The following is a 16,259-nucleotide window of genomic DNA, read 5'->3' as shown; positions in this document are numbered from 1 at the left end:
ATTTGAGCTGGTGCTTTATGTGCAAGTGAGACTGAGAGGCTCATTTAATTAATAAATTTAATTAAATGAGCCTCTCAGCCTCTCTTAATTTTATCTCTTAAAGTTTTTTGATCACAGATTCTATCTATCAAAGTGTACAGAGTATTCTATATTTGAATCTTAATTAGATATATTGTAAAAAAAAGATATTAATTTGCTTAACTATTTGAGCCAATTTTTATTTAGATAGAGATAGATATATAGATTTTGGCGCAGTGGTATGCGCGGTGGATTTACAAGATGGATTGTCCTGGGTTCGATCCTCGGCTGGGCCGATTGAGGCTTAATTGGTGCAGGTATGGCTGGTGGCAAAGGCGTACCGTACCGTCAAGTGATTTAGCGTTCCGGTACGATGTCGTGTAGAAACCGAAAGGGGTGTGGATTTTCATCCTCCTCCTAATAGGTTAGTCCGCTTCCATCTTAGACTGCATCATCACTTACCATCAGGTGATATCATAGTCAAGGGCTAACTTGTAAATAATAAAAAGATCCGTTTAGCAGTTCTAGCTACAAATATCCATTCATACATTCAACCACAAATTATATACACTTGTGGATGGATGAACGTATGAGTGAAGTCTAAACAATACAACGAGACAAAACAAAACCAATCTGAACTTAACAAATGTTTATTTAACAATAACTTTATTACCAATTTTAACAATAACTTTATTAATAGTATAATAATTATTTACAAGCTAAATACTCGTATAATACAACAGTGGAGCGGGATCTCTGTTCACATTTTCTTAAAACGATTTAACAAATATTAAAAACGTAATGTTATATACAATGTAATATAATAAATATTTATAATTAGTAGACTTTAGTAATGTTGATAAGTACAGTATTCTTATAACTATTGATTGACCATAATTGAATGAATTCAAAACAATGCAAAAAATGTCTTAATATAAATCGTAGTGAGAAGAACCATCTATAAATGTTAATTAAAATATGTTAAATTCTGTGAGGGTTGATTTTATGCCTGACTTCTATTTCAAAGCTGACAGCTACCTTGGACAACGAATTATTTAAGTAACTCATTCAAAGAATTAATATTGCAGTATCTTACTTAGGCTGAATATTTTTCAGTGACGAAACAGGTAGGTATCGGGGAAGTGCTGTCGTCAGCGACATTATGCAAGTATGCATTGTATTTCATAATTTTCGACTTTTGAGCTACTTCGACTCAGTACTGAAAAAAATTCAAACTCACCTCAAGCGAAAAGAGTCTTTGAATATCGTTAAGCATTGAAAGTTACGTATAATCGCGCTCTCAGAATACGCTAGTTTGCATTTCATAATTTTCAACTTTTTAGGTACTTCGACTTAGTATCGAAAAAATTTCGAACTCACCTCAAGCGAAAAGAGTCTTTGAATATCGTTAAGCATTGAAAGTTACGTATAATCGCGCTCTCAGAACAAATGAAAGCTTCTAGGTGAAACAATATCGTCTAAGCTCAACTTGAATGCATTTAATCCAAAGCAGCAGCTAGTTAAAAGCTAGGTATCTTCAAGATATGGTTATCACAGATTCTAGATTTACTAATAACACCATCTGTTAAGATTTTGAACTATAATCGCTTATTTTGCTGTGTGAAGGCTCTCCTAACCACCCAATAACTTATGACTTTCAAAATTTGTAAGTCAAAATATATCCAGCTAGTAGCATTAATAATGACACAGATGTGATAGAGGCGCTGCCACGAAGGCTTGTCCAGATATCGCTTCTATGGTCCTTGGCCCACTGCGTCATTACCTTGGTCTTGGCCAACGATGACCTTGCGCTGGTCACCGCTGATTCACCACATTCAGTGCACGTGGATAGCCAGTTTTCGAACTGTGAAAAAATCGTTTTGTTATTAATACTTATAAGAAACTAGCGGACGTCCGTGACTTCGTCCGCGTGTGATCCCGGGGACCCATAGATTATTCCGAGATTTTCTTTTATTCTTTACAAGTTAGCCCTTGACTACAATCTCACCTGATGGTAAGTGACGATGCAATCTAAGATGGAAGCGGGCTAATTTGATAGGACGAGGATGAAAGTCCACTCTCCTTTCGGTTTCTACACGACATCGTACCGGAACGCTAAATCGCTTGGCGGTACGTCTTTGTCGGTAGGGTGGTAACTAGCCACGGCCGAAGCCTCCCACCAGCTAGACCTGGAGCTAGATGAAAGTAGTCTAAGTACAGTTTAGTAATTATATAAAATTATAATGTATATTTGTAGCCCGGGAAGACGAATTGGGTAACTGTAATGTCTTCCCGGGTACTGTTTAAGTAAATAAATAAATAAATAAATAAATAAATAAATAAATAAAGTGTTAATTCTGAGTAAAATCTATTTTCATTCCAAATTTAAGCCAAATCGCGTCAGTAGCCGCAGCGTAAAAGACGAACAAACATATTTACACACACAAACTTTCGACTTTATAATATAACCGCTATAATAGGCGACCTTATCGCTTTTTTTTTTTTTTTGTATTGTATGTTTCTTTGTGATGTACAATAAAGTGTATTTTCATTCATTATAAGTGTGATGAAAAAAAATAAAAAAAGAGAATGCTTTTAACTCCGATTTTTGTCAAAACAAACATTTTTTTCTATATCTCAGTAATAGACCATATTTTTTTCTAGATCAAAGGTACTTACATCTTTTATTATAGGTATATGTATGGTTGCATATACGCAGACCTTGTTAGCTTTTTATTTTAAGGTAGATATTAATATTTTTACGACTTTCGCTGCAAAATTAAATCGACCTTGCACATAGTGTCAGAGCTTGGCATTTAGTCAAATAATGCAATGGTATTGTTCGTATATATTGAAACAACAAATTGCCCGCCTATTATTAAGTTCTAATACCGCTTGGTTAGCAACAATGTTAACTGTCTCCATGGTCCAGTGGTGAGCATAAGAGGTTTCGGATTACAAGATCATGGGTTCCGTTGCTGGGTCGTACTACGACATATCGAACTTTACTTTAATAGAACAAATTTTCGATTATATTCTCAGCCCACTGTTGGGAAGTTGGTGATGCTAAGCCGCCGGTTCTGGTCTGGCCGGTCATTATCATTTAAAAAATGGTCACCATTTGACTCCTAAATGGACGACCGGTCGCCCATCATCGTATTCGATACGTGACATGTAAAAAATTATAACTACCACTAAAGACAATAGGCGAGCACAGTATCATGCTCCGCGCGATAGAGAAATATAAAGATTTTTGAAATGGCTCACAACGGTAGATTAAAACGACATTCCCTGACTGTCGGCTTCTTCAACGCAGACGGGCTCACCGATAAAATACTCGCGGGTAGTGAATGGTTAAAAAGATATTATCACCCTAACCACGCCAACCTGCATTGAAACAGTATGGTGGGTCTAAACTCTATATCCACTCTCTTATAAGGACGGAGTTTGTAATAAGCCATTAAAATAGGCTGTTAATGATGGCATAACAATGGGTTTTATAGTTTCCCAGGTCGTACAAAGATTTATATGTGTACTAAAGGGGTGCCTCTTACAAACTAATTTTGAAAAAGTACCCCACTCAACACTATTGGATAACCAAACAGTAATAATGAATGTGTGCTCATCGTTTGACAGGGGGTCATTTGGGTCACAGGCAATTAGTGAGAAGGTTAATAATGGCACAGCATATTAAAGTGCGACGTTAATGGCACGCAACGTAACAAATCTACATTGTGTTTGGGATATTTTTAGTGTTTTCGCATACATTTAGGAAAATGTACGTGAAAATAAAAGTATTATTTAAAATTATATTAAACCACCTTTAAAGTTTTAGCTTCCAAAAGCTAAAACTTTTAGATTAGTAAGGCAAGGTTTCCAAATAAATAAAAATCACGCGCCTACACAAAATTGTACCGCAATTTTTACATAAATTATTTATTGAGATTAGATAGGTATCAAAGAAAAGTATTGGAATTTTGCATTAGATCAAGTGGTTCAGAAATATGTAATAGTAATAATTAAAGGAAAAATAATAAATAATCTTACTTTATTAATTTCATCGTCTGAACGCAGAGCGGATGCAACCGATGATAATACTGAATCTAGCGATACATAACTGAAAACAAAATTCAAATAAATACATAAGAAAATTATACAAAATGATCATCTAATTGTATTGTTTAACCATAAGTATACGTTGGCCATCTACCCCTCTGGGTTTCAAGACTTATCTTTTGAACAAATTAACTGGCAGGTCTTGGGTTAACGGACGCTCGATCAACTGTTTATGTAGTTATCATAAAAAAATTGATGCTCGATAACCAGGGGCCCAAAGTTTCAAATGCAATCATCTCAAATGCATAGTCTTAGATATTTTTCTTTTAGGTCGGAACTCTGTCTTCGGTCTGGGGCATGCACCTCCAACTTTTCAGTTGTGTGCATTTTAAGAAGTTAAATATCACATGTCTCAAACGGTGAAGGAAAAACATCGTGAGGAAACCTGCACACATGTGAATCTGCATAGATGGCCCAAAAGTGTTTATATGCGTTTACTTACTAGATAAAAATGAAATTGTAATGACTAAAATAAAACAACAAATAATTAAATTAATCTTACATGGATTTCCAAAGACTGACGTTGTTTTGCAAGCTGTCAATAACAACATGAACATTGCTGTAGTTAGAAAGTACACCAGATAGAGGTACAGTTAGATCTTGAATTTTTATTGGACTGTTTTCAACGAGCATAGACACCAAGAAACTGAAAAAATAAAGAAAATTCGTGTTTAATTATAGGCAATTAATTAATTTATTAATCAACATTTAATTAATATATTTTAAAGAATCATCATAAATATAAAATAGTTAATGAATGGAAACTATTTTTATACTAATTTTAATTTACCTATTCAATTTGGTTTCATCTGAAGTGCATCCCAAGATATCACCGATGAGACGCGCCTCGTTTGCTACATTTGTTGTGAACATTCGGTTCCATAGGAAATCGTAATCTTCACCATTGCCGTATCGTAGACCAGTGCAGTAGACTACTTCTCTGAGACTTGGGTCAATCCTGAAAGCCACAGTAAAAGGCAAAAATAGTTGAAATTATTTGGATAGCTAATTTGTAACCTGCATTATTACAGGATACTTTTATATTGACAGATCTTCTAATTTTGTCCTTCGAATCTTCTAAATAGTTATTCTTGCGATGTCTATAGGTAGATTAAGCATCATCATCATCACTAACCGATTATGTACTGGACAGAGATGTACAAACTTTTCATATATTACAGTCTCAAACTCCCTGTATTCAGCTACTAAATATTCTACTAATTATCTACCAAAGTCACTCTTTATTAGTATGATAAATAAATATGTACGAATTTTTAAACAGGACTTACCATTTACCGTTATTCTTAAAATCATTGTACAAAGTTAATGCGCCGTCAATACATCCCTGGTAACCTATTTTGCAAGCCAGATCCAATACTTGCATACGATTTCTACGTGTTTTAATATCATCTGTGGACTTAACTTCGAGTCCCAATCTGGTTACACTGCTTTCCATCAAATGTAGAATGAAATCCTAGAATATTGTTAAGGTTAAATCTTCAAAAATATCTTTAGACTGTTTAATTAAATTTAAGTTTATTTTTTACACAGCTTCAAGGTATGAGTGATTATTTCATCTCAGTAGCTCCTTGAGTTCCTAATATTTTTTTCTGTTAAAGCAAAATGATTCTACTTTTTTATGTCTTCACAAAAAAAGCAATGCGTAAAGGCATTTTTCATAACTATTACGTTAAAGATATAACTATATTGACATCAAAAAATAAAAGCATTATAAAATATTTACTACCACAACCCAATATTTACATACAACTTATAAGAAAACTGTAATAATAGTATTATTATACTTACATCGATGATTGGTAAAGTATCGGTGCCAAGGTAATGACTCCTGAGTTTCTTGAATCCACGTATAGCAGCGAACCAAACTGCGTGATCTGTTTCATCTTCCAAGAAGTGAAGTACGTCATGCAGAAGATCGAACTTCTCTTCGTCAGCGAACAGGAATGCAAACAAATCGTTCACGATCTTTAAATAGAATAAAGTCAGTTAAAGCCATGTCTTAAGTAATCACAACTTACTTATTCTAAAACTAAATCTGAAATTAACATTTGTTATAAGCTTATTAATCAAAATTGTCACTAATTTTGGAACAAGTTAATTGAAAGTATTAGTAGATCTAAAATTACAAGCGATTTACACCCTCTTTTTAGTTTGTTTTTTGTTAGATTGCACAGCGACTTTGAATTTAGTATGGTTTTGTTTTTCAAGAAAGTTTCAATGCCTATAATTGGAAAGTCCCCAAAGCCCTTAAAGCCATTTCTTCATTCATCAACTCTCTATTTCTAATCGTCTCAGTGTCAGCTATAATACCAAGAGTAGCATAATAACGATCAATTATGAGATCCCAAAGCAAGATTGCCAGGCGGTACGAAATTCAATCGGCAGATATACAAAAATATTCATAACCAGATTACCTTAGCTCTATTTAAGTAATGGATTTCTTCACGACGACTGCTTTTTAGGTGATCAGATATATGGTGCCAGGTGTGGCTATCATAATTAACTCTGTAGAGACCTAAAATTGAAGTAAGAATACATTATTAAAAGAGGAATTTAAGGAAAATAAAGGTTTTAGCTAACTAATACCCGATTTTTTTAAACAAAATCATATTTAAACAAAATAATGGGTCCTTCACTTCTACTAAAGTACTTCACTTCTAAAGTACTTCACTCCTATCCAGCTATTTTATATTTATATAACTACCAGAGTACTTACCACTTTCTTGAATATTCAATATCGGCCAGCTGTGATTTTCTTTGATTTCTCTGACAGGTAGTACGTAAGTTTTGTTGGCCATGATAAAGGCGGGCTTAGTGTTCGTAAAGTCAAAAGCTGTCTCCAGTGACAGTGTAATCGGTATTTTGTAAATTTCATCAGATTTATCCGTGGAGTGTATGTAGAAACGTTTCTGTAAATTTTGTTTAGTAAAATTTTAAAAAGACACAAAATTACATTAGTTGTAAGCATGATATTTTTTTAAAAATAGGATTTGTTGTTATGGATGTATACCAACAATACATATTAAATCATATATACTTGAAATATAAAAAAATCTAAATCGAAATAAAAATAAATTTTTTTGTTTACTAATGCCCCTACGAAGGTTAATCGTTTCAAAGTATGATCCTACAAACTTTGTATATTTTTACTATATTTATGTAAAAAAACAACGTATCTACCCGTTTTAAATCATCTAACTTATGGTCTATTTCATAAACGATAATTCAAAAACTTCTTTATAATATCATTTTAGTTGTACCTAAAATATCTTTATTATTTTAACTAATAAATGTAAATAATAAACCTCAAAGAGCCTTAACTGTAAACTATAGAATACATTCTGAACTTAGTATAATATTGTACCTGAGTTAAGACAATAGATGAATCAGCATGATTGACTTCTACATGAACTAAAGGATAACCAGACCGACTGATCCAAGAGCTCATGATGTCAGTGATGTCGTGTCCAGGGTAACTGGCCAGAGAGTTGTAGACATTGACGCCTTGGGAGAGAGCCGTGTACAGTCTCTCAGGGTATCCTGGTTGGAAGGAGCTAAAATAGCATAGACAAGTTAATATTGTTTTAGGTAATAAAAAATAATCTTGATTTTCAATTAGATATTATTTTTTTAATAGGATAAGTATAATTCATGCAACGCATTATGTCAATTTTAAAACAAATGTTATCTACTTTATTTTGATTTAATCAAGTGGCTGTTTCTTTATATACTTTATAATTATATCGATTTACAGAGTAGATAGATCTTTAAATTCTAGTGTCGTGTCAGTGATTAAAGCCTATATTATTTTCTACTCATCACAATCAAATTACAAATTGTTTCTGTAAATTCTATTAAAGTATACATAAAATCTTTAAATTGTATAAAAGTTAACTTACTTTGCAATCAAATATGAGTTGAGACCGGATTTGAAAGCATTATCTCCTATCAAATGGTGGATCATTCTAATTACGGATCCAGCTTTTTGGTATGAAATGGAACCAAAATGTCCGCTGATCTCGTCTGGTGAGTTGACATTATTGTTGGTGATTGGCGGAGAGTCCGGTTTGTCGTCAGCATCTAGAGCTGTATACACTGAGCCTATGATAAGCTGATCATCGGCTGCTACATCTGGTTCAATCTGTGAGTTAATGACACAAATAAGTAATATGCTGTGTTTACGATGTGTAGTTACGTTTATGTTTTAGTTACTGTTATTTCTTTTATTTAATAGTTATTGGCCAATCTACTAACAATAAAAATTCTTAAACTGATCTCCATTTGTTTCTATTTCAAGCAATCCTATATTTATTATTTAAATAATTATTTAAAAAATTTATTTAATTTTGTTACTTTAGCTTTGTTGCAATTTATAATTTACCCATTTTTTTAACAAAAGTGATTACAACAGAAAACTCTAAATTCAAACTATATTTCATCTATCACGCGTATGTTAGGTACACATAAAGTCGTCGATTCCGGCAACATTTAGTGTAACATATTGACAAAAAAACACCCAAAAACCGTCAACACACATTGGTGCAGAGTCTAAGGTACTAATATTCTATTGTTGAAAATAATAGTCTGGGCGGATATGACGTCACTCGATCTCGTGTTGGCTCGTGCCGACGCTAGGTGGCGCGACTTGTTTCGTAAAGAGTAGAGATTTAGAGAGGGGTAGCGATCAATTGGCGGGAACTGCTTGCGATGTAACACGCTCATCGTCCGGTCGGCTTCAGTATGCTCGTGAAATTTAAGCCGTCCACATTATTTGTTGTGTAATTCTTTAAGGGTTACTTGGAATAGAAATTGGAGAGTGACTTGAGTAAAAAGGGGAGTGTCGGTTAATTAAGGACAAATAACTATCAAAGATGTCTTTAACCCTACACACAACGTTCACAAGTATGTGACGCCACTCAAGTCATTCTCTGCCATTCTAGGGTCTTATTTTGGTTACCGTTTGATTTGTTATTTAATTTGTCCTGACAAATATTGTGAATCATAAACCTTTGTTCGACTTTGGTTTTCTTATTTTTATAGTCCACTTCTGATTCTGCTGAAAATATCATAAATGGAGGTCATTAAAAATAATTTAAAGGTGAATACGACAAAATGCCTTGAAATTTCGTCCTAGCAAATTTGAATCTTTAATAATGATTTTAACAACTAAGTAGTTTTTTGCATATTTTAACAAAATAAAATACAATATGTGTTTCTTAGAAAAATAGATGAGAATAATTATACTAACTAAAGCTGTTATGTAATCCTGGAAGTAATTAGCGAAGCCTTCGTTGAGCCAAGTGTTACTCCACCAGTGGCAGGTGACTAGGTTGCCGAACCACATGTGCGTCGTTTCGTGAGCAATGATTTGAGCAACTCTGTATTTGTAGTATGGAGTGGATTCTTCCGGAATGAATAACAACAAAGATTCCCTGTGATAAGAAATAAAATAATTGTTAAGATTCCCTGTGATAAGACAGCAATTATACAATTTTTGGTTTAAGCATTGTTAACTTTATCACATTATGGATTAAGAATGTACACAACTATACTATTGTATTATTTAGATTAACCCAAGATGGGTTAAGCTAAACGAACAAAGATCTGTAAAAAATATTACAAATATATATGTATATAACCTGTAAATTACAAATCCCAGTTTTTTAGACTAAAAGAACAAGAAAGAATATTCTTGTCCTAGCTCTTACGTTTAGCTTAAGCCATAATTTGATAAATCTTGCAAAAATATACTAACCTGTAAGTCACAAGACCCCAGTTCTCCATAGCACCTGCTTTAAAATCTAACAGTGCAATGTGATCTAGTTTGAGATTGCTGTTTGTTGAGTAGTAGTCAATTCCAAAATAGTTACCCAACGCTTGCACAACTCGTACGGCAAAGTCAAATGCATATTCCGTTTGATTTTTTGCTTCTGGTCTAGTAAAGACTCCGAGTTCTTTCGTACCATTTACACTGTAATGTTCGGCTTCGAATTCTGATACTAGGAATGCAAGCAAATATGTTGACATTTTTGGTGTTGGGTAAAACGTTTCTCTGACAAAGCCATTCGATCTGAAATTAAATTTGATAGTTTTGAAGATTAAGATTTATGTTTTACAAGAAAACCATCAAAAGCGATGGCATCACTTAGTAGTTAGAATACTTTAAGACTTGTAGCTTCTTTATGTACTATAACAATGCGTTAAATTTCTCTTCCTCTACACGTCCCATCGCATCAAAATAGAGAGCTATATTTTCATAAATATGTAGACATACTTTCTCGCGGCCCTGTTAAAGGCCTAAATCTGTAGCCAAGTAACACTTAAATTATTTTTCTACAAACGCTGACGCTTTAAAAACTATCGATAGTCGAATGTTCATCATCATCATCATGATCATCATCATATCAGCCGATGGACGTCCACTGCAGGACATAGGCCTTTTGTAGGGACTTCCAAACATCACGATACTGAGCCACCTGCATCCAGCGAATCCCTGCGACTCGCTTGACTATTCCAGCACTTTGGGACCCCAACGTCCATCGGCTCTTCGTACTATGTGCCCCGCCCATTGCCACTTCAACTTCGCAACTCGCTGAGCTATGTCGGTGACTTTGGTTCTTCTGCGGATCTCCTCATTTCTGATTCGATCACGCAGAGATACTCCTAACATAGCTCGCTCCATCGCCCGCTGTGTGACTCTGAGCCTTCTTCTTATCGTTATAGTCAAATGTTATTTCTATACATTTTTCAGGTTTTGAAGCGTTAGCATTTGTAGATATATAACTTAGCCTTTTGATTGATAGGTAGTTGGTACAATAACTAAATATTAAAAATTTCGTATAAATATTTTTAAAAAATACTAAGAGAAATAAACGTTAACTTACAATTGTAAAGTGCCTTGCAGTTTCGTGTTCGCTAACGATGGCTTGTAGTTTGCAGGTCTGTCGATGGTGAGTGTGAATACTGCTTTATACTCTGGCTCATCGAAACATGGGAATGCTTTTCTAGCACTGGTCGACTCAAACTGTGTTGCACCCAACCATCTATAACAAAATTTCTTTTAATTTTTTTTAATCACTGTAATATGTTTTTATGTTATGTTTAATTCTTTACGTGTCTGAAGTCTACCAATCCGCATAGGGTCAGCGTGATAGACTATTGGCCTAACTCCTCATTCTGTGAGAAGACTCTCAACAGTGAGCTGAATATGGGTTGTCATTGATGTTGGTGTTATATTTTTAATTTCCCTGCATTTTAAGGATATTGTCCAGGATCTATTAAGCGATTATCGATTTAGTAGTTTTTAGTATACTTAAAAAAATACTTTGTGTATTAGGAAAATGTTTTTGTATTCGTATGATTTGCTATTGTATTAGGGCAGGAGACTAAAATAGTTATTTCTTATTTTTGTGTTAAATATTTGACTATGTAATTCTTTAGTGTTAATAGTTCTATACGGTCTAAAACTAACATAATGTTGGAGTAAATTACTGTTTTATAAAATTTACCTAATTATATTACATGTTTTGAAACCTTTTAATTAAAAAAGATATGGCAAATATTCTTTAAAAAATATGACGGTATAAAATGAACATAGTTTCAGTTACATAACGATAAAGAATGAGACTTAAATACTTAAGTAATAATATTATCAACTCTCAATTTTATCTTCATCATAACAACTCTTCGTCTAGATAAGATGATCCCAGTGATAACAAACAGTGATGTGGCAATCAACTTGATCTGTCGATGGAATAACCCATTTTCTAAGATCAAGATAAAGGTTAAGATGCAAGTATTGGTAACACTATAATATGTTATCACATTTTTGATTGCGAGATAGATGTTACTAAGAAATCTCCAAAATATTATAACCTTCATTATTCAATACAAGTACAAGTGAGTCAACCAGATAATCTCCTCCTGTTCTTAGAATAACCATTATGGATCTTGTGATCAAAGTTTTAGAACTCTATAATGTGGGTGTCAACACAAGACTTTGCTAGTTTCGCTCATCTTCATCATTAGCAACCCATTTACGGCTCACTGTTGAACACGATTCTCCTCTCAGAATAAGAGGGGTTTATCTTACCAGTTGCTAATTACGGAATCAGCAAAATTTTAATCTTAACGCACGCATACTTAGAATACTAATATATTAATTATTAGTAACTAATTACTATATTAGGTAGTATAGTTGAGTGAAATCTTTAAGACTATAATAGAACCTTTAGATTTAGGATGCCATGAGATGCATCATTGTTGCATACTTCTGATATTCGATTGCTCTGTTAAGTCGGTAACGATGCAATAATGTTGTATTATTTTTTAGTAAACATTCTGTTTTTTAAACGTTTGAGCATTTATATAATATACACCACTCTCAGTAGTGGTACAGGAAAAATACACGTCGAAAATTCTCAGGTGCGCTAGTATCTATGTATTAAGTTTCATTTTATCTGGTATTAAGAGTTGTAGTCAGTGAAATAACTGTAAAAATTAAAATAAATACTTACTTTTTAACACCTTTTTCTATGTAGTAGTTTCTGTAGAACCCAGCCAAATCAGTTCTAATCGGTCCTGTGTATACAATTTTCAAAATGTACTCTACACCCGAAGAGAGATCGCTTGCTAAATTTATATGAGCGAAGGAATATTTCTCTTCAAACTCTAGAGCATTTGTCTCAGCCAAATTGATTGTGTTTACTCCATTCGTCAACGTTATGTTTGAAGCTGTATATTTTAGATCCTCTGAATGTAGTTTTATAGTGTTAATACTTGAAGCTGTTGTAAAAGTTATTTGTACTTCTCCATCGAATGTGAATGCTTTGTCATCGCCCGTGTCAAAGTATGGTGTGATGAGTATGGTATAGGCTGATGGTGTGATTGTTGTGTTCAGTCTGTACTTCGGATCAGTTTCGGAGTACACAGACTGCACAGCAATGCACAGAAGTGCCAGCTGCGCAAATTGCCGTAGCATATCTGAAAATAAATCAATGTTATACTTAAGCTGTAGGTATAATATAGTGCTTAGTTTCTTTTATTTTTTGGCATCATCATCGTTATCATCATGTTTTAATGTTCTACTACCAAGTCAGTCTATATCTTTATTGGTGAAGGGATACTGAGCTATACTACACAGCTTCAAACTGCTCCAATGTTTTGGCGGATTTTAGGGTGTCAATGTTTTTTAACACCTTAAAATCTATTTTTTTATAACGACCGTTATCAGATTGTTCATGTTATGAATGAATTAATGCATTATGATAATGACCTGTACCGACGACTTAACGTGATTTTCAAGGTGAGAATTCTTACTGACAATTTTCGAAGTAAAAACACGCTCAACATTTAATAACTTCAGAACTCGACCTCGTGATCGAAAGTCATAATATAGGGTAACGACCAGACAACGAGGCAGTTCAGTTCAACCACTCACAATTTTTTATTTTCTAGATAATAATAATAAAATACCTGATCATGAAAACCGCAATGAATTAATTAGGCAAATGAGAAAAATTTGATAAAATCAATTTATTCGGTATAGAATATTAATTAATATTTTAGATATACAAAAATTTGTATTACTTTGAACCTACAAATAAGTATTTAACAGTGAGTAAAACCAGTGCTTTGATTTTTCTAAAAGTGGCGATAGCGAAATAATTATTTTCTTGTTCATATTTTCTACTGTCATAACATAAGTACAAAATGAGGAAAATCTTTTTTTTAAATGTAAATACGAAACAACCTTAAATTATAATAATAGATTGGTTTTCTTTCCTGCTATATGTACTGTATCGGCATTATTAAATAGATTTCCTGCAATTCTTAAGAATTTTGCGGTGGTAAGAATATTGTTTTTATTATTTATAATAATATTGCATAGTATTATTGGATAGACAGAATCACTTATACCTATATTTAAAATTAACCTTTAAGACTAAGGAGGCTGGCAAGGTTTGATATAGATACAGACTCAATCATTTAGGTACCTAAAATTTACAAATCAATGGAGACCGAATGTTTTTCATTAGTAAATTGCTGGGCTTAGATTTTCAATTGAAAAATATCCAAATTAATGTCATCTATTAAATGAGTTTTAGACTGATGTAATTTCAGTTTGATTGGCAGTTGCGTAATCATAATATGGGCAAGTACCATAAAATACACGCATTTCAACAACAAAATACACGCATTTCAACAACAAAATATTTTTTATTTATTTCGCAGTTATTTATTTCAAAAAATATTAATAACTGTGAAATCTAAGTATTTTTAGTGATTTTGATATATTGTGAAACTAGCAGCTGCCCGCGACTCCGTTCGCGTGACATTCTGTATTTACAAACCACTTGGGATGAAGTAGCCTATGTTAAGCTCCGAGGTCCAACTTATCTCTTTACCAAATTTCATGCAAATTAGTTTAGTCGTTTAGCCGTGAAAAGATTACAGACAGACGACTAAACTTTCGCGTTTATAAGGACAAAGTTTTTTAGGATTAAGGATATTAGGATAAAGGATATTAGGATTATTATGGAAAAGGGGATTTTAGTCAGTTTTTTTTTGTAACGTGCTGGACCCAAAATGGTCGGTTTCCTTTCTCATATTTATTAGTATTGAAACTGCCTTACTGGATCAGTGGTTAGTCTGGGACTGATATCAAGGTCCTAGGTTTCTGGTCTATGAAATTTTGAGCTTTTTTCTTCCAAGAAATTTTCAGTAAAAATCTCGTGAAGTTGGTGGTATTAACTTTACAGTATAGTAGAAGCACAAGTAGAAGTAGAGAAGAGTAATAGCAGAAGTAGGTGTATAGAAAGCCATTAAAAAGACTGATAAGTTTGAAAAGTAGATTATCAAAAAAAAACACTAAAGATAATTAAAATAAAGTTGTGAAAATTCCTAAAAGTGAACTGAAGATGAGTTTCAGAGAGCCTGATGAGCAATCACATTGTCATAAATAACTGTTTAATACAGTTTGGCTAATGACTACTTTCATTAGCCAAACTCTATTAAACAGTGAAATCGACCGGCAAATTTAAAACAAAATGTAGGTAACGTCAAGATTTCAGTCTCTACTTTCACTAGCCAAACTCTACTTAAATAATATACTAGTAGGTAATATTGTAACTCACTCACCGTTAAATTAAAGTTTTATTTAATATTGATTGATTTAATTTAATTTACAACCTTCTTTTGTATTACAATTATTAGGGCACTGGTTACAATAAAAATAACAATAAATTTATATTAATTAAATTTTAAATAGAAGTTATTACGATACACCTACGATCAAAGTACTATTTAAGATTTTTTTTTATTTATTTATAAAAAATATCCATAGACACATCTATCAGTGTCTATGGATTTAGAATAAAGTGAAACTACTTACTTGATGTCTAGTCCACGGCAATTTATTCTGCAAACTGTATTTGCTACAACACTTCAATGTTCTCTGAGATAACAGTCATCTCGAGATTTACCTTATCATTACTATTCGTTGAAGAGATATTTACCTACTTATTTATCTAGATAGAGAGCCGATTATATTTGACTGAGGCTTTGAAGCCTTGATGGTTAATGGGTTGGCTGAAATCCAGACGGTCTTAAGTTCAATGTCCTATGTCTTTTATAGTTACCTGTAGACGAAAGTCTTCAAACAGTGCATGTTGCCAGTGATGACCTACGGACTTGGTCGTTTAGGCCCATAGCCTTAAGAGAAGGCTCAAAGTCTCTCAGGAGGCGCAAACAAACCAAAGTCACTAACATAGCTCAGCGATTGACAAAACGGAAAAAAAAACAAGCAGGTTGCAGGGAGCCGCTGGATGCTGGCGGCTCGAGACCGTTGTGTTTGGAAGTCCATGCAAGAAGCCTTTGTCCATCAGTGTTTGCCCATTGGCTGTTAATGATCATAATAGTATGAGTATGAATAGAACTAGATGAAGCGCTTTCTGTTCTGTGATTCTACCCATTGCTCTGACGGTCAAAATACCTATGTTCTGTTGTTTCTATGCGGCGTCATCCTTTTTTTACCCTGAGGAGGAAGATATTTGAAATTGGCAGAACCAATTCAGGCAGGGCGTGTCCGATTTGCACGGAGTAAG

The 16,259-nt window shown here is 33.4% G+C and overlaps 1 protein-coding gene across 1 annotated transcript; it reads right to left on the bottom strand.

The window, feature by feature from the left end:
* Positions 1 to 1,369: 1,369 nt before the first annotated feature.
* Positions 1,370 to 13,135, bottom strand: LOC112054482 (membrane alanyl aminopeptidase-like). The gene is made up of 14 exons (XM_024094274.2): positions 12,672 to 13,135; positions 11,040 to 11,198; positions 9,911 to 10,225; positions 9,404 to 9,587; positions 8,055 to 8,296; positions 7,520 to 7,709; positions 6,872 to 7,064; positions 6,570 to 6,670; positions 5,944 to 6,120; positions 5,424 to 5,608; positions 4,925 to 5,092; positions 4,637 to 4,780; positions 4,066 to 4,135; positions 1,370 to 1,882 (listed from the first exon to the last, which is right to left on the bottom strand). The coding sequence occupies exons 1-14, from the start codon at positions 13,133 to 13,135 to the stop codon at positions 1,676 to 1,678; spliced, it is 2,799 nt and encodes a 932-aa protein (XP_023950042.2). The 3' UTR covers positions 1,370 to 1,675.
* Between the last annotated feature and the right edge of the window lie 3,124 nt (positions 13,136 to 16,259).

Source organism: Bicyclus anynana, chromosome 12 (genome assembly GCF_947172395.1).
Source record: "Bicyclus anynana chromosome 12, ilBicAnyn1.1, whole genome shotgun sequence".
NCBI lineage: Eukaryota > Metazoa > Arthropoda > Insecta > Lepidoptera > Nymphalidae > Bicyclus > Bicyclus anynana.
This window is presented reverse-complemented; position numbering and strand designations above follow the sequence as displayed.